Raw genomic sequence first — 20,059 nt, 5'->3', positions numbered from 1 at the left:
CGCTACGGTGGTCTATGAGGGGAAAAAGTCACAGAAGGCAAAATTGTCCCGGCCACTTGTAAATATTGACGCGAATATGCGGCGTTCGATTGGTCGCAGAAAAACTCAAATATTTGAGCTAATAATGCTAAATAAACGGCATTTTTTCTGGGACCCCTTTTATACCCAAGCAATAATCTCTCCACGACTGATGAAGGTTAATGGCTGATCTTTTTTAACACAATAAAACATGGATTAAACTGATGGAATAAATTCGAAAACGTTCTATTGTTGACGTAACCTGTTCTTTTGTGGCCTACATTCTGAAAATGTATTTTCAAATTGTAGATACTCAATTAATATTTCCATAAATCATTTTCATATTACATTTTTAGATATACATAAACGCAAAATTACTACCGGGTTTGAATAATTGATGAAGTGAATATAAGTGAAATGTGCCAATGTACATTGCGTTACATTGGCACATTTATATATAATCTAATATACATATATACAAAATTTGTATGAGAACTTTACAAATACTAGTAGAATGTTATTCAGATTTAAATTTTAATTATTTAATTTTTAATTCAGATCTTTTTTGCTTTTGTAAGGCAGAAGTACAAAACAAGAGCAAAACTATGCCCGTATAAAAATATTGTTCTTCTTAACATACAAGTCCATGACAGCCACATTTAGTTACTGCTTTATACAGGTCATGTTAGGGCTTACAAGTAGAGAGGAATGACCAACAAATAACTACAGAAACATTTTTTGTAGCCAAACTTTCTTTATTCACAAAAACTTTTAACTATGTTAAAAGTTCACAAAGTTAAGTGTCAATCTCTACTTCCTATGTTGACATCTCATTCATCTGTACACAAAAAGTCAATATTGTATTTAGAAATCCAGGAGGTTGTGAGGTGTGGCTTGGATACTTTGAAGGGTCTTAGAAATCAATCTCCTCACCTTCCACCCGCCTCCACTTTGACTTTTTTTAAACTTAAGAACATACTGAACTCAAAAGGGGCCTTGGACATTTTGTAAAGCACATTTACTGTACAGCTCACGCAGAACATAAACAGGTCATGTACATATCATGATAAAAGAGGAATAGTATACTGACTGGGCACAACACAATACAATGCAATCTGACTTTCTGAGTTTTATTCTCAAAGATTTGTAAGCATTAAATTGAAGCAATCAAAACAAAGCGACTGAGTGAACAAATAAAAAATAAGAATATATATGTAGACTGTGTATATATATATATATATGAGTGAGGTAAAGTATATTGGTATTCAAAGGAGGTATTTTTTCTTTGTTTTTGATTAAATTACCTTTTTAAAAAGTTATTTCTACTTCAAAGATGTTTCAGTCATCTTTAAAGCTTGTGACGCAGATATGGAGCCTTTCCATTTGAGATGGAAAATTATAAAAAATGGAAAGTATAAAAGCAAAATCTTGTCGAACTTAGGCACCAAATAAAACATGATAAAGCTGTCTTCTTCCTTGCCACAAAGTCCTCACTGCAACAGTCAAGCTTGTGTTTAAGGCTAAATCCTTTTGTGACCTAAACCCTTCTTCAGTTCAAGATTAAAATTCAAAATGGCATACTCCAATTAAGTGTCTGTGTCAATTGATTTACAATCACATAAGTAGATGTTACTCAGAATAAGCACATCTATGGATTTCCATTCAACATGTTTGTTTTTATTGCCTTAAGCTGAGTACAGTCAGTTTTATTGTGCATGTAAACACACTGATTTGAGATATTAACTGAGATTGGCTCTCGTGTCTGTCAGACATAAGGGATCATGAGAAGACCCTCAATAGCTTCTCGTATGGTAAGGTAATGTGATGTTTTTAAAGTTGATTTGTTTAGCACCTTTCAAGAGCTAGTGTCACAAAACGCTTCACAGGTTATAACAACTTACCCAATGAGCTACTCATCACAGTGTGTGGATCTTACTAGCATAGGTAGCCTGTGTGTGATCTAGTGGGACTGAGCGGTCGGCAATAATAGGCCCAGAACTTGCATAACAAGACATAGATGGAGATGGAAGTCAACCCATGTATGAAGCTGCTGAGCTCTGCCACAACCTTTGGCCTGAGTTCTGCAAGTTGTGCTCTGGTTTGGCTTTGTGGATTGGTTGAGAGCTCCATGTGAGGTGATACATTCACAGCTGTTGGAACATTTTCAGTGTAACAAGCTGATGTCCTTTACTGGGTTTGAGTCAGAAAATGGCTCTGCCACAGCGACCGCCACAGCCTTGAAATACTATGTTGAGCTATCCATAAATATGTTAAATTCTGTGGTGTCCACATATTTAGTAGTATACAGTGACTTCTGTGTCCATTCAGACAGTGGAGCAGAGAGAAGACAAAAATCTGAAAGAGGAGGCATAGGTTTCCTTTGTTTTCTTCCCAGATGATGGAAAAAAAAAGTAAGTCAAAATTGTCTAACAGACCCAGAAAGCACATTACAAAGTCAAAGTGGATTTACAAAGCAAGGGATGCTTAGCAATGCACCCCCTTTCATGTAAAGTAATATACAAACTTTCCCCTAAATTGTTTCCAACAGAGCATGGCTGAATTGGGCTTTTGTACGTAAGAGATATCCGTAATTAATTTACAGAATAAGGAATGACAAGACAGAAAGACCACAAGAGAGGAAAAGCTGGGTGAAAACATTTCTTTTTACAGTAAAGTCATTTGGGGATTTTAGAATACAAGGCTGCTGGTGATTTTAAGACAGAATGAAGATTGTTGTCCTAATAAGAGGCAAACCACAGGTGTTGAGTTGAGCTTTTGCTGTTGCTAATGTCCCAGAGCACAACATTGCTGCAAATGGAACAATATATATATTACAAACTACAAACTGCCTGGCCCCATTCCCACCTGAAGGCCAAGCAGGATTGACCAATACTTAACATAAAGAGATACTATGATATTTTGAAAATTGACTGCACTACTTCCCTGCACCACCAACCCCAACTGACATGGTTCAAAGAGAATAATCCTTGGCCCTGTTCTTTCTGGGCAAGCCTCACTGCATCCTGCTGGTTTGAGAGCACATAAAATACGTAGCTATCCCTTTTTCAGTTGAACGTGCTCATGTTGACCATAGTCCAAAACACTTTGGTTGTCTTTTTGTCAAAGTTGACCCCCTTTTTCTGCATATTTGGTAAAGTGCAATTTTTTTTAACTTATCAATTTCAAGTTGATGTACACTTTATGGTTTTTGTATAATTTTTTGAAGAAAGCCTCTTATTCTTACTCTACATCTATGACTGGTAGCTTTTGGAATAAAAAGCTCATACTGTAGAATTTCTCAATGTTTTTTTAAAATATATTCTCTGATCCACCTACCAGTGATCCCTAAATCCCTAAAGTACCCTTCAACCTGACTGTGGATGCTTTGAAACAGATTCTGTCTTAAACATCAATACTGAAAGGTAAGGTTGGTGATTTTAGGGGCATTATTGCATTACAACAATCAGTAATTTAAGCCTGACGGGGGGAAGTACTGTATGTCTACATTGCCGTTTGTTTGTGATGTAAATCCTGCAATCAAAACAAATACTGGAAACCTTTTTAACTCTAATAAGACTTTGTAATGAACGTAAAACAAGAAAAAGCAGTGTAAAAATACAAATAAGAACAAAGAGTAACAAACCAGTGCTCTGGCATAGATGTACAAATACTATTTTACAATTACTTTTATAATTGCAGTCAATCCTAATGTCTTAATCAACTCTGGATACCTGTACCTCTGCAATTTCGTCCCACTTTTCTTGCAAAATATTTGACCCTCCATTAAATTGGGATAGAATCTGTGTTAGTCTATGCTAGTTTTCACTGGGCTATGCAATATCTACAGTCCCCTATGCCATCTTTCTACACTTCCTGGAGGAGCGAGCAAAGGATTCCTTCACAAGTTCCTGCCGGTACAGCTGTTTTGAGGTCAAATTAGACATTGCGAGGACTGGCATATCAAGAAAATTAAATAACACCTATGTTAATTTGTTGGACCCTTTTCCACCATCATCTTGATTTCATGATTTACAATCAACAACATTGTATGTATATCCATTTAAATAAACTAAATTAAAACCTTCTAGTTCATCTCAACGTAATTGTGTGTGTGTGTGTGTGTAGGGGGGGGGGGGGTATTTGGCAAAGTATATAAATAAACCAATATGAGTTTATTTGCAGTATTGGTTGCAAAATAGAACACGTTCTATGTCATTTGACAATTTCTACAGTATAGATATTACCAGTCATTTATGGGTGTCAGAGATTTTGCCATTGTTAATTAACACTGTCAAAACATTCACTAGTCAGTAAAATCTTGAGTTGAATTGGCTTTCCCATTCAGTACATGTATGTTGACAGCCTTGGGCTCTACGGTTTCAAATTTAAATATTCAATTATTTTTATTATGTGAATCAAAGTGGACAACAAATTACTTCACTGCCCAGAGATGGGTTGGCACTGTGTTTTCAGCCAGGCTCCATGGAGGCCTAACAGTCAGCAAAACATCATTCAAATCAGACATTACAACAGCTGATTGAACCATTGGAAGAATTCTTCATAAAAACAAATTGCTGTCACTGTAAGCCTGAGGACTTCTTCAGCTCAATGGATGATCTTATGGTCTTATAGCTACTTTATTAACCTCCTTTAGCAAATCGTTTAGAGCACTGCCTAGCAAAGGATGATAAACTTGATTTGCATCAGAGCAACATGGCACAGCATGATCAGATCAAGGCAATCTGGGGATATTTACATCCAGGGTCTCACCTCAGAGAGTAAGGTGGACAACTAAGTAGCAGCACATTGATACATTATCTACAACAAAAACATCACATTGCCACAAACCTTACATTTGTCAAGTTATTTTTTTTAAATCCAGATGTAATCTGTGTGATTTGTAGGAGAAGATCACTCCCTGACTGATTTACCATCATACTGTATGTATCAGTCAACGAGTTTTAACACATAGTTTATATCCAAAAACAGATGAAGCAAGAACAATGCATAGGTTTATGTGAATGGCAACACTGTAAAAGGACAGACACTTGATTGTAACAAAGGGTTAAACCAGGTGCTACATACTTTTTTGTTCTCTGATTTTGTATGTGTGTGCGTCACACACACACGTTGGTCCCTTCAGGCTTGCCTGTTTCATATTTTGTTTTTCAGAATTTTACATTCTAGTAGAAAAAGACCTTTCCACAAAAAAACTGTAAAACCTATGGCTTAGTAAATATCCAGTTGCTATATTAAAATGACTGTATCTTGCTGTGTGTTGTTGTCTATCCTACAGGGAAGGAAAGGCTAGAAAAGTGAATGTGTACAAATGCACTGTTGATGGCTTACACAAGAACAAATTCAGGAATAAAAAGCTATACATTAATGGTCAACATCAGTAATGCATACAAGTCTCTGTGTCTTTTTTCAAAAGCCGCCGTGATGGCGATGTTTTATCAGGCATTCAAAGTAAGTTCATGTCCTGGAGCTCAGTTTTCATAGTGAGACACTTGCAGAAGCTGTATAATAAGTTCTTGTTGAGGTGGTTGGATGATCAGGTGAGATACACTGGAGGGGGAGTTGGGGACTCAGGGCACCAAAAAGTCAGCTGGATGTAGGTGCTGGGGTCCTGGGATATTCATACTTCCTTTTCTTCAGTGTGCATAGGATGACCTGATGTATGCTCAGTGGGGCTCCCGTGGAGCTTTCTCTGCACGCACGCAAATACTCCAAGTTTCGTACATGCAAGAGAGCAAACACTTCACAGCAGGCAATATGAGAGGATTTGGATTTTTAAAAGCGGTGGCACTTTCTGGTAACAGCTGGCTTGGAAGGCATGATGGTAGCTGATTGTTGTTGGTGTGGTTTTTCTTGCTGTTACGGTTAGCAGAGCAAAAAAAAACGAAAATAGATGCACTTATCTACTCTATATTGCATATGTTGCATCATGTTCACCAAAAAAAATGAATGAGGTCATAGTTTTCAGTTTGCAAATAAAAGATACACATCCTCTGGCCATTAAAAAAAACAAAAAAAAACAACCTTTCACTCAATAGGAAGAGAAAATGAAAAACAGGTGCTGAGTTGTCACCTGAGATTGAGATTCTGTTCCCACCTCAACTATAAACATAAAAAAACATGACACTAACATGTTTCTGAACCCCTTAGGGTGGCTTACGAACACTTTCATTTTCCCTTAGCCCCCGTTTTATCCCACAATGATCTGACGATCAGAAGAATAGGGCTGCAAGAAATATCCAATATGCACAAAAATGATCTTAATTATCAAACAGGTTTTACTTTCTTATTGCCACTGGGTTTCTTTAAAGAAAAGTCAAATTACCTCCTGCATTTTACACAATACAATGTAATTAATGTGCATTATATTCCACTCAAATCATTGATTCTCTGCTCACTCCGCCACTCATAATTCTCCCATATTTGTCTTGTTGATGGAATTAACGCTAACCAACTCTGCCTGTATGCCTTCCTTTGTTTTCAAAACAAAATAAGAAACTGGACAATATTGGATGAACATCTAGTATAAAAGACATTCAACAAAAACAGCATCACTAGAACCACTGTCATTGGAAAGGTTCAGCTGTGCCCACTAATATAGATTTAAAGCACAAGTATTTTTTCTTTCAAGTCCTACTACAACATTACATAGTCGTGACAATCGGCTGCTGCATTTTAACAACAACAACAGGGCTCAAGTTAAAAAAAAAATCCCTTAAACATTTGAGCATACTGCATTCCTGTTGAGTCAGTAGGACCATGGGGTTTGTGATATTAATGAATCATGAGCAGTCGTCGCAAACCTTCCATTACCCAATGACCAGAAATGACTGAGTGGTTCACAGATGAGAACTTGAATCGTGTACGGAACTGTGAATACCAGTAACTGGTACCATCATAAGGTACCACAGTCCAATGGTACCATTAAGCCGTGTACCATTTTAAGAAAATATTTGGCAGCTCAAGGAGGATATTTGAACTTTAACATATTCTGAACCAATCTGAATGTATATGTATGTATATATCTACAAGTAGCATTATCAAAAATTAATTCAAAGATTAAGGTTCCAATGGATTCTCAAGATTCCCTCACAGTAATTATAAACTGTATGGCCTTAAAGCACAAAGCCACATGAGGGTCGCAGGAGTGGAAAAGGTCAACGTGATAACAGAAAATGTAAATATTGAATGCCTGTTTTATTATTCAAAAATGAAAATAGTCGCAGGCCTACTGAAGAGAAGCTCATCTCACCTGAAGAATGAAATGCTGTTCCATATCTTTAGGCAATTACAATAGACATCAGGAGATGAGAACCAAGAGCTGCCAGATAAGAAACCTCACAGGTGATCCATCTGCTGACATTTATGACAACCCGACAACACAAATGATCCTCAGTTCTGTCGAAGAACAAAAGGGGTTAAAAATGCATGAGGTGGGGTGTGTGTTCATGTCCCAAACTAAAAAGGGAGGAACATTGAAATAACAATCAAGATAATAATATAGTAATGCTAATGATATGGATGCCAGTCAAGGATGTGTGTATGGTTGTGTTGGGGGTATGCGTCTACATCTTGATTCCCTCCTGTTGGCTGAGCTGAGACAGGGTTTTCTTGATTCGTAGTGCAGTGAGGCGGGCTGCACCGTTGGCATACCAACACTCCCTCATTATCTTTGCCATCACCCGCAAGGCCTGCAGAGAGAGAGGACAGAGTAAACAACACGGGTTACTTACACCATATCTAACTTCTTCAAAATAATGCCAGTATGCTCTCTCACACATGAAGACTTCTTTGGCATCGTTATAAGGCATATCTTCACCAGGATAAATACGTGAGATACCAGAGACTATTCTCTGAAGCGGCTGGTGAGTGTATATTGAGTTAATGATGTCCTACCTCACAGCTCTGCCAACGGTTGGGAATGTTAGGCCGAAGCTTCTGCTCACACACCACCTTCCTCATCTCTTCCACCGATGGATCTGACTGAACCAGGTCATAATAGGGTAGCTGGTAGTCCTCATGAATGCCTGACAGAAAAGAACGCACAGTTGAGACTGCAACCCAATGTGAGGATGCATCTTGGAAGCACAAGGGTCCCGGATAGCATGACACACAAAAAAGGTGTTTGATATTTGGATCCTCATCTAAGGATCATTACATTTGTCAACTTGTACTGCACTTATGTAACTACTAAATGGTATCGGGGTTCTATTTTCAGTCGCTCCTTTATAACAAATACACAGTACAGAAACAAAAGAAGGAATTCACCTACTTCCTTCGTCCAGGAGATGTGCGACGCTAAGCAATACAGTGAACAACAACATTACAGTGACTGAATGTGTCATGTCCTCTGTTTATTCTCCTTGTACCTTCGCCGGCACTTAAAAATATCTCTTCTTCAGCAACTTGGCACAAGAGCATCAACATGAGGGATTCTCCTTCCTAGAATTTATTTTCTTTTGCTCATCATCTCTGTCACCCCTTCATTTAAAGCCAATACATTGCAAACAGCTCTAAAAATGTGTCCGCCCTGCCCATGACATCCTCACCTCCCATGGAGCAGCGGCTGGCAATCTCCCAGAAGACCAAGCCCATGGCGTAGATGTCGGCTCTCTTGAAAGACTCAAAATGTTTCATATTTATAGAGTCATCCAGCACCTCTGGAGCCATATACCTAACCAGAAAAATAAGACATATAATTTAACTTTTCATATGACTTATATTGGCCTCTACAACATTGGGGAAAACAACTCATTTAAAAAAACAAGTAAACACCAAAATAATTAAAGTTAATGTAACAGGGACCGGTCCAAAATGATTACCTTTTGGTTCCCACTCTGTGGTTGGGGGCAATGTCAATGGTGTCAGTGGCTGAGTCATGACGCACAGCTAGTCCCAGGTCAGCAATGCAGCAAGTCCCATTCTTCTTTACCAGGATGTTCTTTGATTTCAGGTCCCTGTGAGCGATGGCTGGCTTACCTGGAAAGCAGCAACGTTGTATATTAAATATAATCTTAAATAAAACAAAATTGAATTATGATATTATGCAAATATGAAACAGTTCTATGACATTGATGAATCTCAAATGAGTCTTAAGCATCAGGAATACAATGAAAATGCTCTTGTGGTTTCTGTTTGACGACACACAGCTATTTCCAACTACACAATTATTAGCCAGAGAATATCACTAACAGTGTGTGGCTCATACCACAGTGTCAGAAATCTGAACCATCCCCAAAAAATTATCATATTGCCATGGTGGCTAATTAAATTGGGTTGCACACACATCAATAAATGTTTTTTTTTAAAGCATTTGTACTGGAAAGGGACCAAGTAGTTCCCCATGGGCACCAGACGATCCGGTGCTTCATGCACACATCCATTCTAGAATGCAATTCTCATAACAAATGATTATTTTTTGCAGGATTCTGCAAGCTCTCTCTTTTATCCCGCGACCCCGTCCATTTGAAGTGCGAGTATGAAAGCTTTTAGCTTACCTTGGGTGCCCACTATTTCCATGTGGAGGTGGGCGAGGCCACTGGCTGTGGACAATGACAGTTTGATCATGCCTTCCACGGTGACGGTGTAACGATTTAGGTAGTCAAACAGAGAGCCATGCTCATGGTAATCTGACACCAACCACAGCTGAGTCCATGTCCCATTATCTAAATGCAAGAAGAGACCCAGCACAGAGATAAATATCTTGAAGGATAACAATCTCTTAAATCTTTAATAGCCCAGTATAGCTTCTCTTGTGTTATATTTGTATCTTCCAGTTGATTTTAGTTTTGATCATATTTTATTTTGCTTCATTACATCCATCCTCACCTTTATTGTCCGCTGCAATGAAGCCCAAGATATTCTCGTGTCTCAGCATCACAGTCTGGTAGATTTCAGCCTCTCGAAACCAGGAGCGCTCCTCCCGCGAAGAGAAGATCTTCACAGCCACCTCCTCCCCACGCCATTTACCGCGCCACACCTCCCCAAAACGCCCCTTCCCAATGCTTTCCTGCAGGATGATGGTCCTTGCAATTGTCCTCTGGACCAAAAGCGGCAGACCTAAACAGAAAAAAAATACATGTTAAATCTGTTGGTCATAAAATCATGACCTGCGAATCACAATGAGACGAGAGAATATCATGAGGAATGGAAAAATCAGAATGAACATCAAGCACTGTTGCTACGTTTGGAAACAGTGGAAAAAGTAAAAAAAAAAAATGGGAAAATATAGTGGGGCCACATATCAGCGGAGCTCCAGATAAACACCACCAAACATTGGAGATTTTAACATATTGCCACATTGACCATCTAAAACTAAGCCCTTGGAAACTAAATCTCGTCCAAAGGGCAAATAACAACTCTACAGCTCAAGGATGATACAGAAAACCGCAAAGCTTTAGGCTACAACGCTACAGTTTACTAGCCAATGTTGGTGGTGTTGGTGGTTTGGCTAAAACGTAATATAAAGTCATATCCCACTTCTGAAAACTTGGCTTGTCAACTAGTTGTGGGCATGAGATATAATGCCGGAACCTCGGTGCAGCCTTACCTGATCCAGAGCCTGAGGTGGTCATGTCATAGATCAGGTCCTTTAGGGTTGTGCCTACTGTGATGAAGGGGTGGTCCAGGGAGGGGTCCTCCTCATTGGGTACACGATGGTGGTGGTGATGATGGGCTGCACCCCCAGGCCCCAGACCCCGGTGGCCATGGCATACATAGAACGCCAACACCAGCAGCAGGCAGAGCACACACACAGGTCCAGCAATCACTGCTGCTAGGGCCACTGGGCCGAGGGGAGAGGCCTTCACTGGTGGGACTACAGGACAGAACAGAGTCGCAAAAATACATTGTAAGTACTACTGGTGTGGAATGCTTTATCTACAGCTAACAAAAGACAACAAATAAGAGAAAACAGGATGTGTACATTCAACTTAAAATAATGTCCCTCGTCTTTTTAATGTGGGTGAACTGTTGTTGTTTGGTTGCCCCCATATACAGGTCTGTGCATTCCTCACTGTATTGGACCGCATACACCAGGTTGTTTGTCTTGTGTTTGCGGCAATGTTGACAAAGACAATGTTCTTGCGTTTGTTATTGTTCCACTTGTCACTGACAGTGCTGGTGTTCTGTTTCTTGTGGACGTTTTTTAAAAGATGTTCTTAGAGAATACACGGACAAGGCTAGGCCCTTACAAGTATGTTTATAAAAAATGAATAGTTTTTTTTTTACCAGGGAAAACTTTGAGGTCGGGATCTTTGTTGCAGTAGTCTGTGTGGCAGCACATCGGGTAAATGCCTGTCTCTTGTTTGACGGATGGAGCACAGATGAAGGGTCGGTCTCGTGGAATCAGCTCATTTTCATGCACACACATGCTGCTCTCCGTGGTCAGCCGGCTACCTGACTTCTTGATAGCTACGTAACATACGCCATCTGTCGTGCAGCTGGAGTTAGCGCTGCAGCGTTCACAGTAGCACTGGAGGAGCCCTGGAGAAGGAGGAGGAGGAGGAGTGGGGGGAAAGAAAGAAGCAAGATGGAGAGGGTGGTGAAAGAAGAGAGGGGTAAATGGATTTTTTACATAACTATAATGACATACATCAAACGATTTAACACTTATTTTACAGTTAAGTCTGCGCTAGCTTGACACATGAATATATATACATACATATACACATACATATAAACAAGCACACACATGAACCCTAAATGGGTCTAGGGAAAAGGGGAGGAAGCACATGCAGAAACATTTCAGGTTGAGCAATGTGTGTTTTAATACACACACACACACACCCAACCATACATAGACATATAGTATGTATATGCACATACATACACAAACTTATTACAACAATGGTATTCATCATTGGAAAAGCGGGAAACCGGTGTGCTGTTCATGGAAACATTAACTAGCCTTCCTCGGGCTGCTTGAATACCTGGGGCATTGGGTTTGATAATGGTGTCCAGAAAGAAAGCTATTTATATATATTCATTTTTAAGTTATTCCATGCAAGAAATTGCCAAGAATAGACATCTTACAATTGTTTTGCACGACTCCCTTTATGGTGCAGCGTAAACTGGTTCTCACCAGGATAGAAAGAGAAGTGGGAGGCCCCAGTGCAACCCTCTGCAAAAGGAGTCTCAAGTTTGAGAAAAGAACGCCTCAGGTCCTGACTGTATTATTAAAAAGAACCCGCAAAACACCATCTCATGTTCAACAGTGAAGAGGCGACTCTGGGATGCTGGCCTTCTAGGCAGAGTTTAAAAGAACAAGCCATGTCAGAATGGCCAATTAAAGAAAAATATTAAATTAGGCAAAAGAACGCAGAAATTGGACAAAGGATTAAAAAAGATGAATTTAAGTTTGAGGTGTTAAGATCCTGGAGAAGAACATTTTTGAGGCGTAGAATTGATGAAAAGATGCTTGAGGAGTGCTTGATCCCATCTGTCAAGATTGGTAACGAGAATGAGATGGTCTCAGGGTGCTTTGGTGCTGGTTGAGTGGGAAATTTGTACAAGGTAAAAGGAATCTTAAACAAGGAAGGCTCCAACGCTACTGCGCCATTGTGCTTGGAACAGCTATGATGGGTACAAACAATGCTGGCATACAGCTTAGGTTAAAGAACAGCTTATCATTTAAATACTGTATATTAAAAAATATGAAGGCTGAGGATTTTGCGCGCTGCTCACCTCTTAACGTAACGGCAGGATATGCAAATATACCTTCACATACATGAATGTACATGGCCATTGGGCTCCCATCCATGTTGCCCATCCTCCATTGTGTGTGTGTGTGTGTGTGTGTGTATTTGTTGAGTACGCATTATTAATGCGACCAGTTGGCTCACAGTCATTTCCATAGGTCATAACCCACCCCCCAAATTCAACCCACCTCCACCAGATCCATTATGGCCAAGCCTTTGTCCATACCAGATTTGCTGTGTATGTGTGCTTGTGGTTGGTGGGTGAGGGGGCCCAGGTCCACAGACCAGATGATAGTCCCCTTCCCACACAAACAAAGAACATAGGGGAAAAAACAGCTTTCTGGCCTGCTGCATTGTTTCTCCATACAAGTCAAAGCCAGAGCCAAGGCTCAGCACTCTGCCATAAACTAAACTGCAGCTTGTAAGTATTCAGTAAAAAATCCCCTCACGACACTGGAGGAGACAGATAGAACTAGGCTTAGGCCAAAATGATTTCCCTGCCAACTGCCCAGTATTAATTATTTTGACACAATAATACAGCAAAAGATAATAATATCAACAACAAGAGTCCATTGCAAATGTCCTAATTCTGTTGCTGGTTGTTTCACAGCATACAAGCCGATTCCATCAGACAATATGGCACTATAGTGTCAAGAGAAGTTGCTGATTTAGCACATACTTAAACACAGAATAGTTGATCAAGAATAAATATAGCTGAAAGAAATGATACAAGGGCCCATAGGTCCCGAAAAGACTCGTCATTGTTTGAGTTTGTAGGTGATTAGTATTGAGTGGTGTTCATACTATCCTAATCCTCGGATTGTACTGAGAACACAATTTTACCCTGATTCGCCCTTATTACAGGAAATGACTCAAACACGCTATGTCTAACACGGGTCCAGCTAAACAAACAGAAAGAAGTGGGTAAGTATCAATACTCGCCCTCTCTGTTTCAAACATGTCAGACTGCAGCACGTTTTACATAGATCAAATTGAGCACATTGAGCCTTAATACGCTGTCATGTCAAGCAGCATTTGACAACTTTGTTTCACAGGAACACCAGGAATGCTATCAACGAAAGCAGTCATAACTGCAGTGGCGGCTCCTCCACGTTCGCTCTTGTTCATTATTTCATGCATAACATCTGACCTATGAATTACAGATGCGCTATTACAGGCCTGTTTTTCCAACACCTACTTCAACATCCAATTTCCTCTGGTCCAGTTAATATCAAAGCCCTAACTCAAAAGACAGAATGTAACAAAACCTCACTGGTGCATCCTCATGGATACAGCTGGTGCAATATCAATGTTAACCTCATCTTCTTGAAGTCATCCATGTGGAAGTACATATAGCCATACATAGGAAACGATACCTTGTTGTAAACATTGTGAATAAAAGATGAGCAGGAGAAACTTAAAAAATGTAATGCTTGAATATAGCATAAACACTTTTGCAAGCACTTGTGAATCTCTGAAAAAGGAGAGATCAGAGGAGAGGCCACAACCTTTCAAATTAGTTGTGGTTCCTTGAGCCAGGACAACAAGTGTCGCGGGTCACCCACATACCTGGCATTCCACCACTGCTAGTAATGACAGCAACAAGCGCCCAGAAAAAACAATATCACACGCAAACATTCAGGAAACTCAAACAGAGGACATTGACATTTAGACTGACATGGGAAAATATTATACTTCCGAGCTTTTTGTGCACACCGAGCACCAGATAATATAAATTATAGATTATTTCTGGTCATTAGGCAGCGAGTTAAATTTAGATCAAACGAAAAGAAAAATATCTAAATTGAAAACAGTTTCATCATCACAAAATGAAATAAATAAGACTTGGATTTAAGTGCCAATCTCTGTTTCTTGCATAGGTTACTTAGTAATTAGGAGGATAAGGGATGGGAAGGACTGCTACAGGAGGAAGATGGAGGGTGTGGCTGTGGGGGACCTGAAGTGGGCGTATGACAAACATATTTTTCGACAAATTTAACCAGCCATCGTCTGCACCTCCAGTAAAGTACCCCACCACCCTTCCTACATCACTCAGCTCAGAGTCACCCCCTGCTTTTCCCACACCAACATTCCAACCCTCCTGCACAGCAATTTTCCTCATCTTCAATCTTACGCCGGAGAAATATGTCAGAAGCTGTTCTTCTGCACGTTTGGAACGAGTCCTTCAAGCTGAAAGTAGTATAATCAGAACTACTGTACATCCGCAGTGTGCGTAGCTGTCCGTGAACCGAGCTGCATTAGTAGTGCAAGGACAGACATTTAGATTGAGCAGTGATGATGGTGACTGCAAGTGAAGATGAGTGTGAGGCACAAGAACAATTGTCCAGATACTTTTGAAAACTATGATTGAAATTCTTTGTCCAGTCATATGTTTTCGCAGAGTAATGGACAAGCAGGCCGATCACATCACATGGCCTCAATCAATTTATAGGCACATCACACAAATGACTTATTGCGATAACGTTACAAATGCAGTGCATTGTTCAGCTCTACATCCCAGTCACTTACAACCAACTTAAAAGACAGGAGGATAGTTACCATGTGTTTATTATGAGCACTGTGGGTTGGTCCCATACCTAGTGAGCTGCCGCAGCATTTAAAGTCATGTGCACGCCCCCAACACGAGGGGTTAACAACAGAGTTATGTAACCAATCTACCACCATGGTCACTGGCACTTATCAGCAGGCAGTTATTCGGTTGTTTTTGTAAACATGAGTGTCCTCTTTTCACTTTAGGGACCAAACATGCGCTGGAAGCATTTATTAAAGGGAAGCCCTGTAATTCGTGAAGGAAGCTCCCCTGGTGAACCCCACACAGCCTGCAACTGTACTGAGGGGAAGAGTTCCCGGTTACGATAGCAATGAGCACCTGGCTCACCTGAGGCCTTAAAGTGGACACGGCAGCCACAACAACATAATGGAAAACTGTGTCATTTTCAAATTACACTATGATCTTCTACCACTAAGTGATATAGAAAAAAGTTTGTATTATAAAGTGTTTAAAAATAATTAGGTTTCAAAGTGTGACAATTTTGTGTGGCTAACTGATTTATGAATCAGTATTTCTCAAATTCTATAAATGACCACAAAATGGGTCTTTCATCGGATGAAGCCGAGTTGAATGCCTAGTAGCGAGTAGTTCAATGACATTTCGGGGGGCAAAGTACAAAGAAAGGAAAAGAGCTGAAAGATAAGGCAATCGCAAAATCCTTTCCAGCCAGAAAAAAAAATTGTGTTAACGTGGTTGAATATTTCAAGTGTGAAAGCTATACAAATTCTGTTGACACCCGGTAATGTCCTAAGTCTGAGTTTGAAGTTTCTAGCTGAAAGTTTGTAAATTTACTAAATGTGAAATACCAATTGCGTTCTTTCAACCTATGTATGATAGGAAAAATGGATTCATCCATCCGAAAGCTGAGAGTTGTGTAACAGGCAATCACCCCCCAATAACACTGAATAGGAAAACAGCTGTGACTGCTTGGAAATCAGCCCTGATAATACTTGTAATGATAAAAAAGTGAAAACAAATAGGTCTGGCGGTTTAAATGAATATTTACCATTTATTTGTGATGATTTTACTAGAGATGTCAAATTAAGCAACATTGTTAACATCATTCTGATTTTAGGCTACTTCTCAGCTGTTCTCAACTCATTGCTCTATTGCTAGTTATCTCTAAGGACATCTGAGGTCTAGCCCCGCTGAGCAAGACTATGTCCTTGCAAGATGGCGATAGCAAGTGAAGAATAGTATGAGAGTAAAGCCACACAAGTCTGTATACTATTGGAAATTGTTTAGATATGAAAATTATCTCTGTCCACAAACACACACGTCCTTGTAGCGCGATACAAAAGCCTGGGATTCACATGACAATGCCTGAAAACACAAATTTCCCCTGCAGTTCATGCTCAGACAACAGTCAGGTACAGATAGACACCGATCCGTCAACACCAGGTCTAAAATTGACGCTCTTTGTGTGACTGATCTCGTCTCAATCCACACCACAGCAGCTGTGATTGCAAAAGCATGTTGTCCTTGTGTGTTACATAAAGCTAAACGTTACTCCAAACAAGCAATCAAAATAGAGAGTAAAGAGAAGACCAGCCAGACACGCTCATCGCCTCTGTTGTTGTGTGACAGCCAGCATGAATTGTGTGGATGTGTGACGTCAGCGTATTTTGAAAAGCTCTGGCTTCACCATCCACATCAAAACAATGAGCCGTCACCTTCAGATTGATCCACAACGGAGAGCAGTTTTTGAAAAGCTCAGTTAATAGTGGTTGAATCACCACTTGAGTGTAGACACGAGGCCTAAACAGAACAACAAAAATACATGCTTTGTGGAAAGGCCATGAAACACCAAGAGATAAGTAAAAACACAAACTCTGTGGCCGCAAACCATGGCATTTCTGTTAGCATAAGCAATCTATTCCCCCTCAAGCAGCATCCATTAGAGTACAGCAAATGCATGAAACCACATGGGTCATCCTCCATTAAGAAATACCATAAAATACTGAAAACTGTCTTTTAAGCATTTGTTCTACAAATGCACTGATCAGTATCCTGTGTGTATCACATTATCAATTGCTCCTTGCACAATAATTACCCATATTTCTTGTTTCTTTTTCCCCACAACACATGCATTTCAAGTAAGTAGAGTATTTCAATGAAGTTGCACATTTTCCAGTGGGACCCACACTGTATATACCCACAGTATAAGAGATGTAACCTTTATAGAATGACATTTCGAACAACATTTTCAAAGCTATATTCAAAGTCAATTCAGTGCTCTAGTCTAGACATCCACCACCAATTTGTAATGTTAATTATGCTCGAAATCATGCTACTGCTGGACTAATCAAAGTGGAAGTGCATTGCCTGCCTACACCAGAAGCAACATGATACCCTAGCCTGTGTCAGAGGTAGAGACGGGTTATCTAAGGAGACATCTGTGCCTATATGGTACAGGGATGTTCTGAGGAGTGTTATGCATGCTGTTTGAAGCATGCTCCTCCACTAAAGATGAGGCTCTCTCTCTCTCTCCCTCTCTACCCAAACAAAGAAATGTCACACAAAGGAAACGCGGGTTTGCCAGTTGACAGAAATAAGACATTACTGGCTATATTAACCAATGGTTAAGGCGTTCAACGTGATCGCTTGCATGTTTGGCAAGTGAAATAAAGAAACAAGCACACTTCAGGTGCAAAATAAAACCGCAACACAACAGCCATGTCAAGCAATGCACACAATAGCTGTGGCAGCTCATGCTATACCAATCGCCACGCTCTGACAAGGAGCTCCAAATATCTACTATCGAACATTTTAACAGGAAATACTGATGGGTAATACAGATGATTGTTTTTCTGCAACAACACGCCATTATCAGATGACTCAAGGATTGTCACTTTTAGCTTCCCTCTCAAGCCAACGTGTGTTCACCACATTGGTTTAATCAAATTCTTCTTAATTTTCCTCAATTTCTACAATTATACCCTCCGAACAATTCGCACAAAAAACATTTATCACCCATGTGTCACATCTTTATAAAGCGTTGGTTAGTTTGGAGTCTTTCTGCTGCTGAGAGTGAATGGAAGAGCAAAAACATTCATTTATAGCTTTTGATAGAAAACTGGAGAAGACTGGAGAGTGGATGTGACTCATAACACAAAGCGCAGGGGTTGTGTACACCTCGGAGGAAACCGGCTAACTCGCCAGACTGCAGCTTCACACAACTAAGAAGTACAGTGGTGCAGACTCTGTTGTTGTCTGCACCATTTGCTTTATGATATTAGTACGTTGACGTTTCATTAACTGATAAAGAGCGACAGTATAAAGTGTATATGTTTACAGTAAACCGTATATAGCGCGATTCAGTACGGCTTCTGTGCGTTCAGACTAGTGCTTTGAAAAGGGGTGAGACAGACGATGAAGCAATGTAGCATCCATAACTAACGGTTTCCTAGAATACGGAACAACGGACCAGTAGTGAATTCTGTCGTTCAATTCAACAGCCATGGGGCATGTTAAAGTGCTAGGTAAAACCACCAAAACAGCAAGCAAACATTGGTGTACTGTGATGCTACCAACTTCGAATTTGCGAGACTGAGGGCAGATGAAATCAGGGGAAGACTCCAACGTTCTTTGTTGGCAAAGCACAGTAAAAATGCCGTGGCCCAAACCTGGCGGCGGACAGTAGACGGCTTTGACCCTGAGCTAAAACACGTCGACCCTTTAACCCTAGCGTGACTCCTAACTGCCAGCCGTTTTCTTCCCAGACAATAAACATTCCTTAGACAGGCAGCAGCAGGCTGGCCACCGACCCTGCGCCATCTTAGACACACTGCTTCTTCAGGCTTCTTGAACAATGCGCTTTTCTTACGAAGCTGGTCGGTATAAACAGTACGAGTAAGACAATTCAGCTGTAAACAATGTATATTTAAGGATACATACCAGTGGTTCTTTGAATATTTGACGCGGACAGTAGAACGAGCAGAAGGAATGACATTGCATCCATCGTGGCAACGTACATACCTAGTAGCAGAGACTGCTAACTTCTCCCTACACGAAGAAAGGAAAACACTAATTGGCTGTCAGAGCCACCACGTCCCGCCTAGCCAGTGAGTCTACTGAGGAATGTCGATTCTGATTGGCTGAGAGAGCTGCCTGACCCCGCCCAGCGCAACTGCCTCACTGCTGTAAACAAAGAGACTGCTATTCAATGTAATGTATTATTTTATATGCATATATTATAATATGCAATGATGTCATGATTAAAAAACTTATAATGTATATAATAACAGTAGCACCACCGTTTAAAAATCTCTTTAAAACTAGCAAAAATATATTTAAAACTCTTCACTGAAAAGGTATTTGACAAAATTTAGAAGTGTAAAAGGTCATTACGGGAATTACGTTAATTTCGTCAGAGTGAGCACGTTACTGTGGCTCTGACTATGGGAGCATGTTATAATATAACATATAATATATAAAATAGTAATGATATGAGAAGACAGATTACGTTCTTAGAACTGCCAGTCTTGCCAAATAAGAAATAAGAAATATGCAATGACATGCTGTGGCTAGTGCTGTGTAGGTATTTCAATGTCCAGGCCTCAGTTATGTGTTCCCCTCTCTACACATATCTACAGTGTTTTTCTGAAATAGGTACATTGGCTCTCAAACTAGGACTGAACAATTAATCATTTCCTAATCAAAATTGCGATTTGAAAGGCTGACCTTGGAAATCGACTTGGAGGGGATCACAGTTTTGAAGGCTGAGCTGAAGTCAATGAACAGCATTCTGGCA

General features: G+C 40.1%; 1 protein-coding gene across 1 annotated transcript; it reads right to left on the bottom strand.

Moving 5' to 3' along the window:
• Window positions 1-6,889: 6,889 nt before the first annotated feature.
• Window positions 6,890-19,339, bottom strand: tgfbr1b (transforming growth factor, beta receptor 1 b). Its single transcript, XM_076157944.1, has 9 exons — window positions 19,204-19,339; window positions 11,266-11,520; window positions 10,586-10,852; window positions 9,865-10,095; window positions 9,534-9,701; window positions 8,859-9,015; window positions 8,586-8,710; window positions 7,933-8,063; window positions 6,890-7,727 (listed from the first exon to the last, which is right to left on the bottom strand). The coding sequence occupies exons 1-9, from the start codon at window positions 19,280-19,282 to the stop codon at window positions 7,602-7,604; spliced, it is 1,539 nt and encodes a 512-aa protein (XP_076014059.1). The 5' UTR covers window positions 19,283-19,339; the 3' UTR covers window positions 6,890-7,601.
• Between the last annotated feature and the right edge of the window lie 720 nt (window positions 19,340-20,059).

Source organism: Genypterus blacodes, unplaced genomic scaffold (assembly GCF_046128005.1).
Source record: "Genypterus blacodes isolate CSIRO-AG114 ecotype Tasmania unplaced genomic scaffold, CSIRO-AGI_Gbla_v1 ptg000076l_1, whole genome shotgun sequence".
NCBI classification, from domain to species: domain Eukaryota; kingdom Metazoa; phylum Chordata; class Actinopteri; order Ophidiiformes; family Ophidiidae; genus Genypterus; species Genypterus blacodes.
This window is presented reverse-complemented; position numbering and strand designations above follow the sequence as displayed.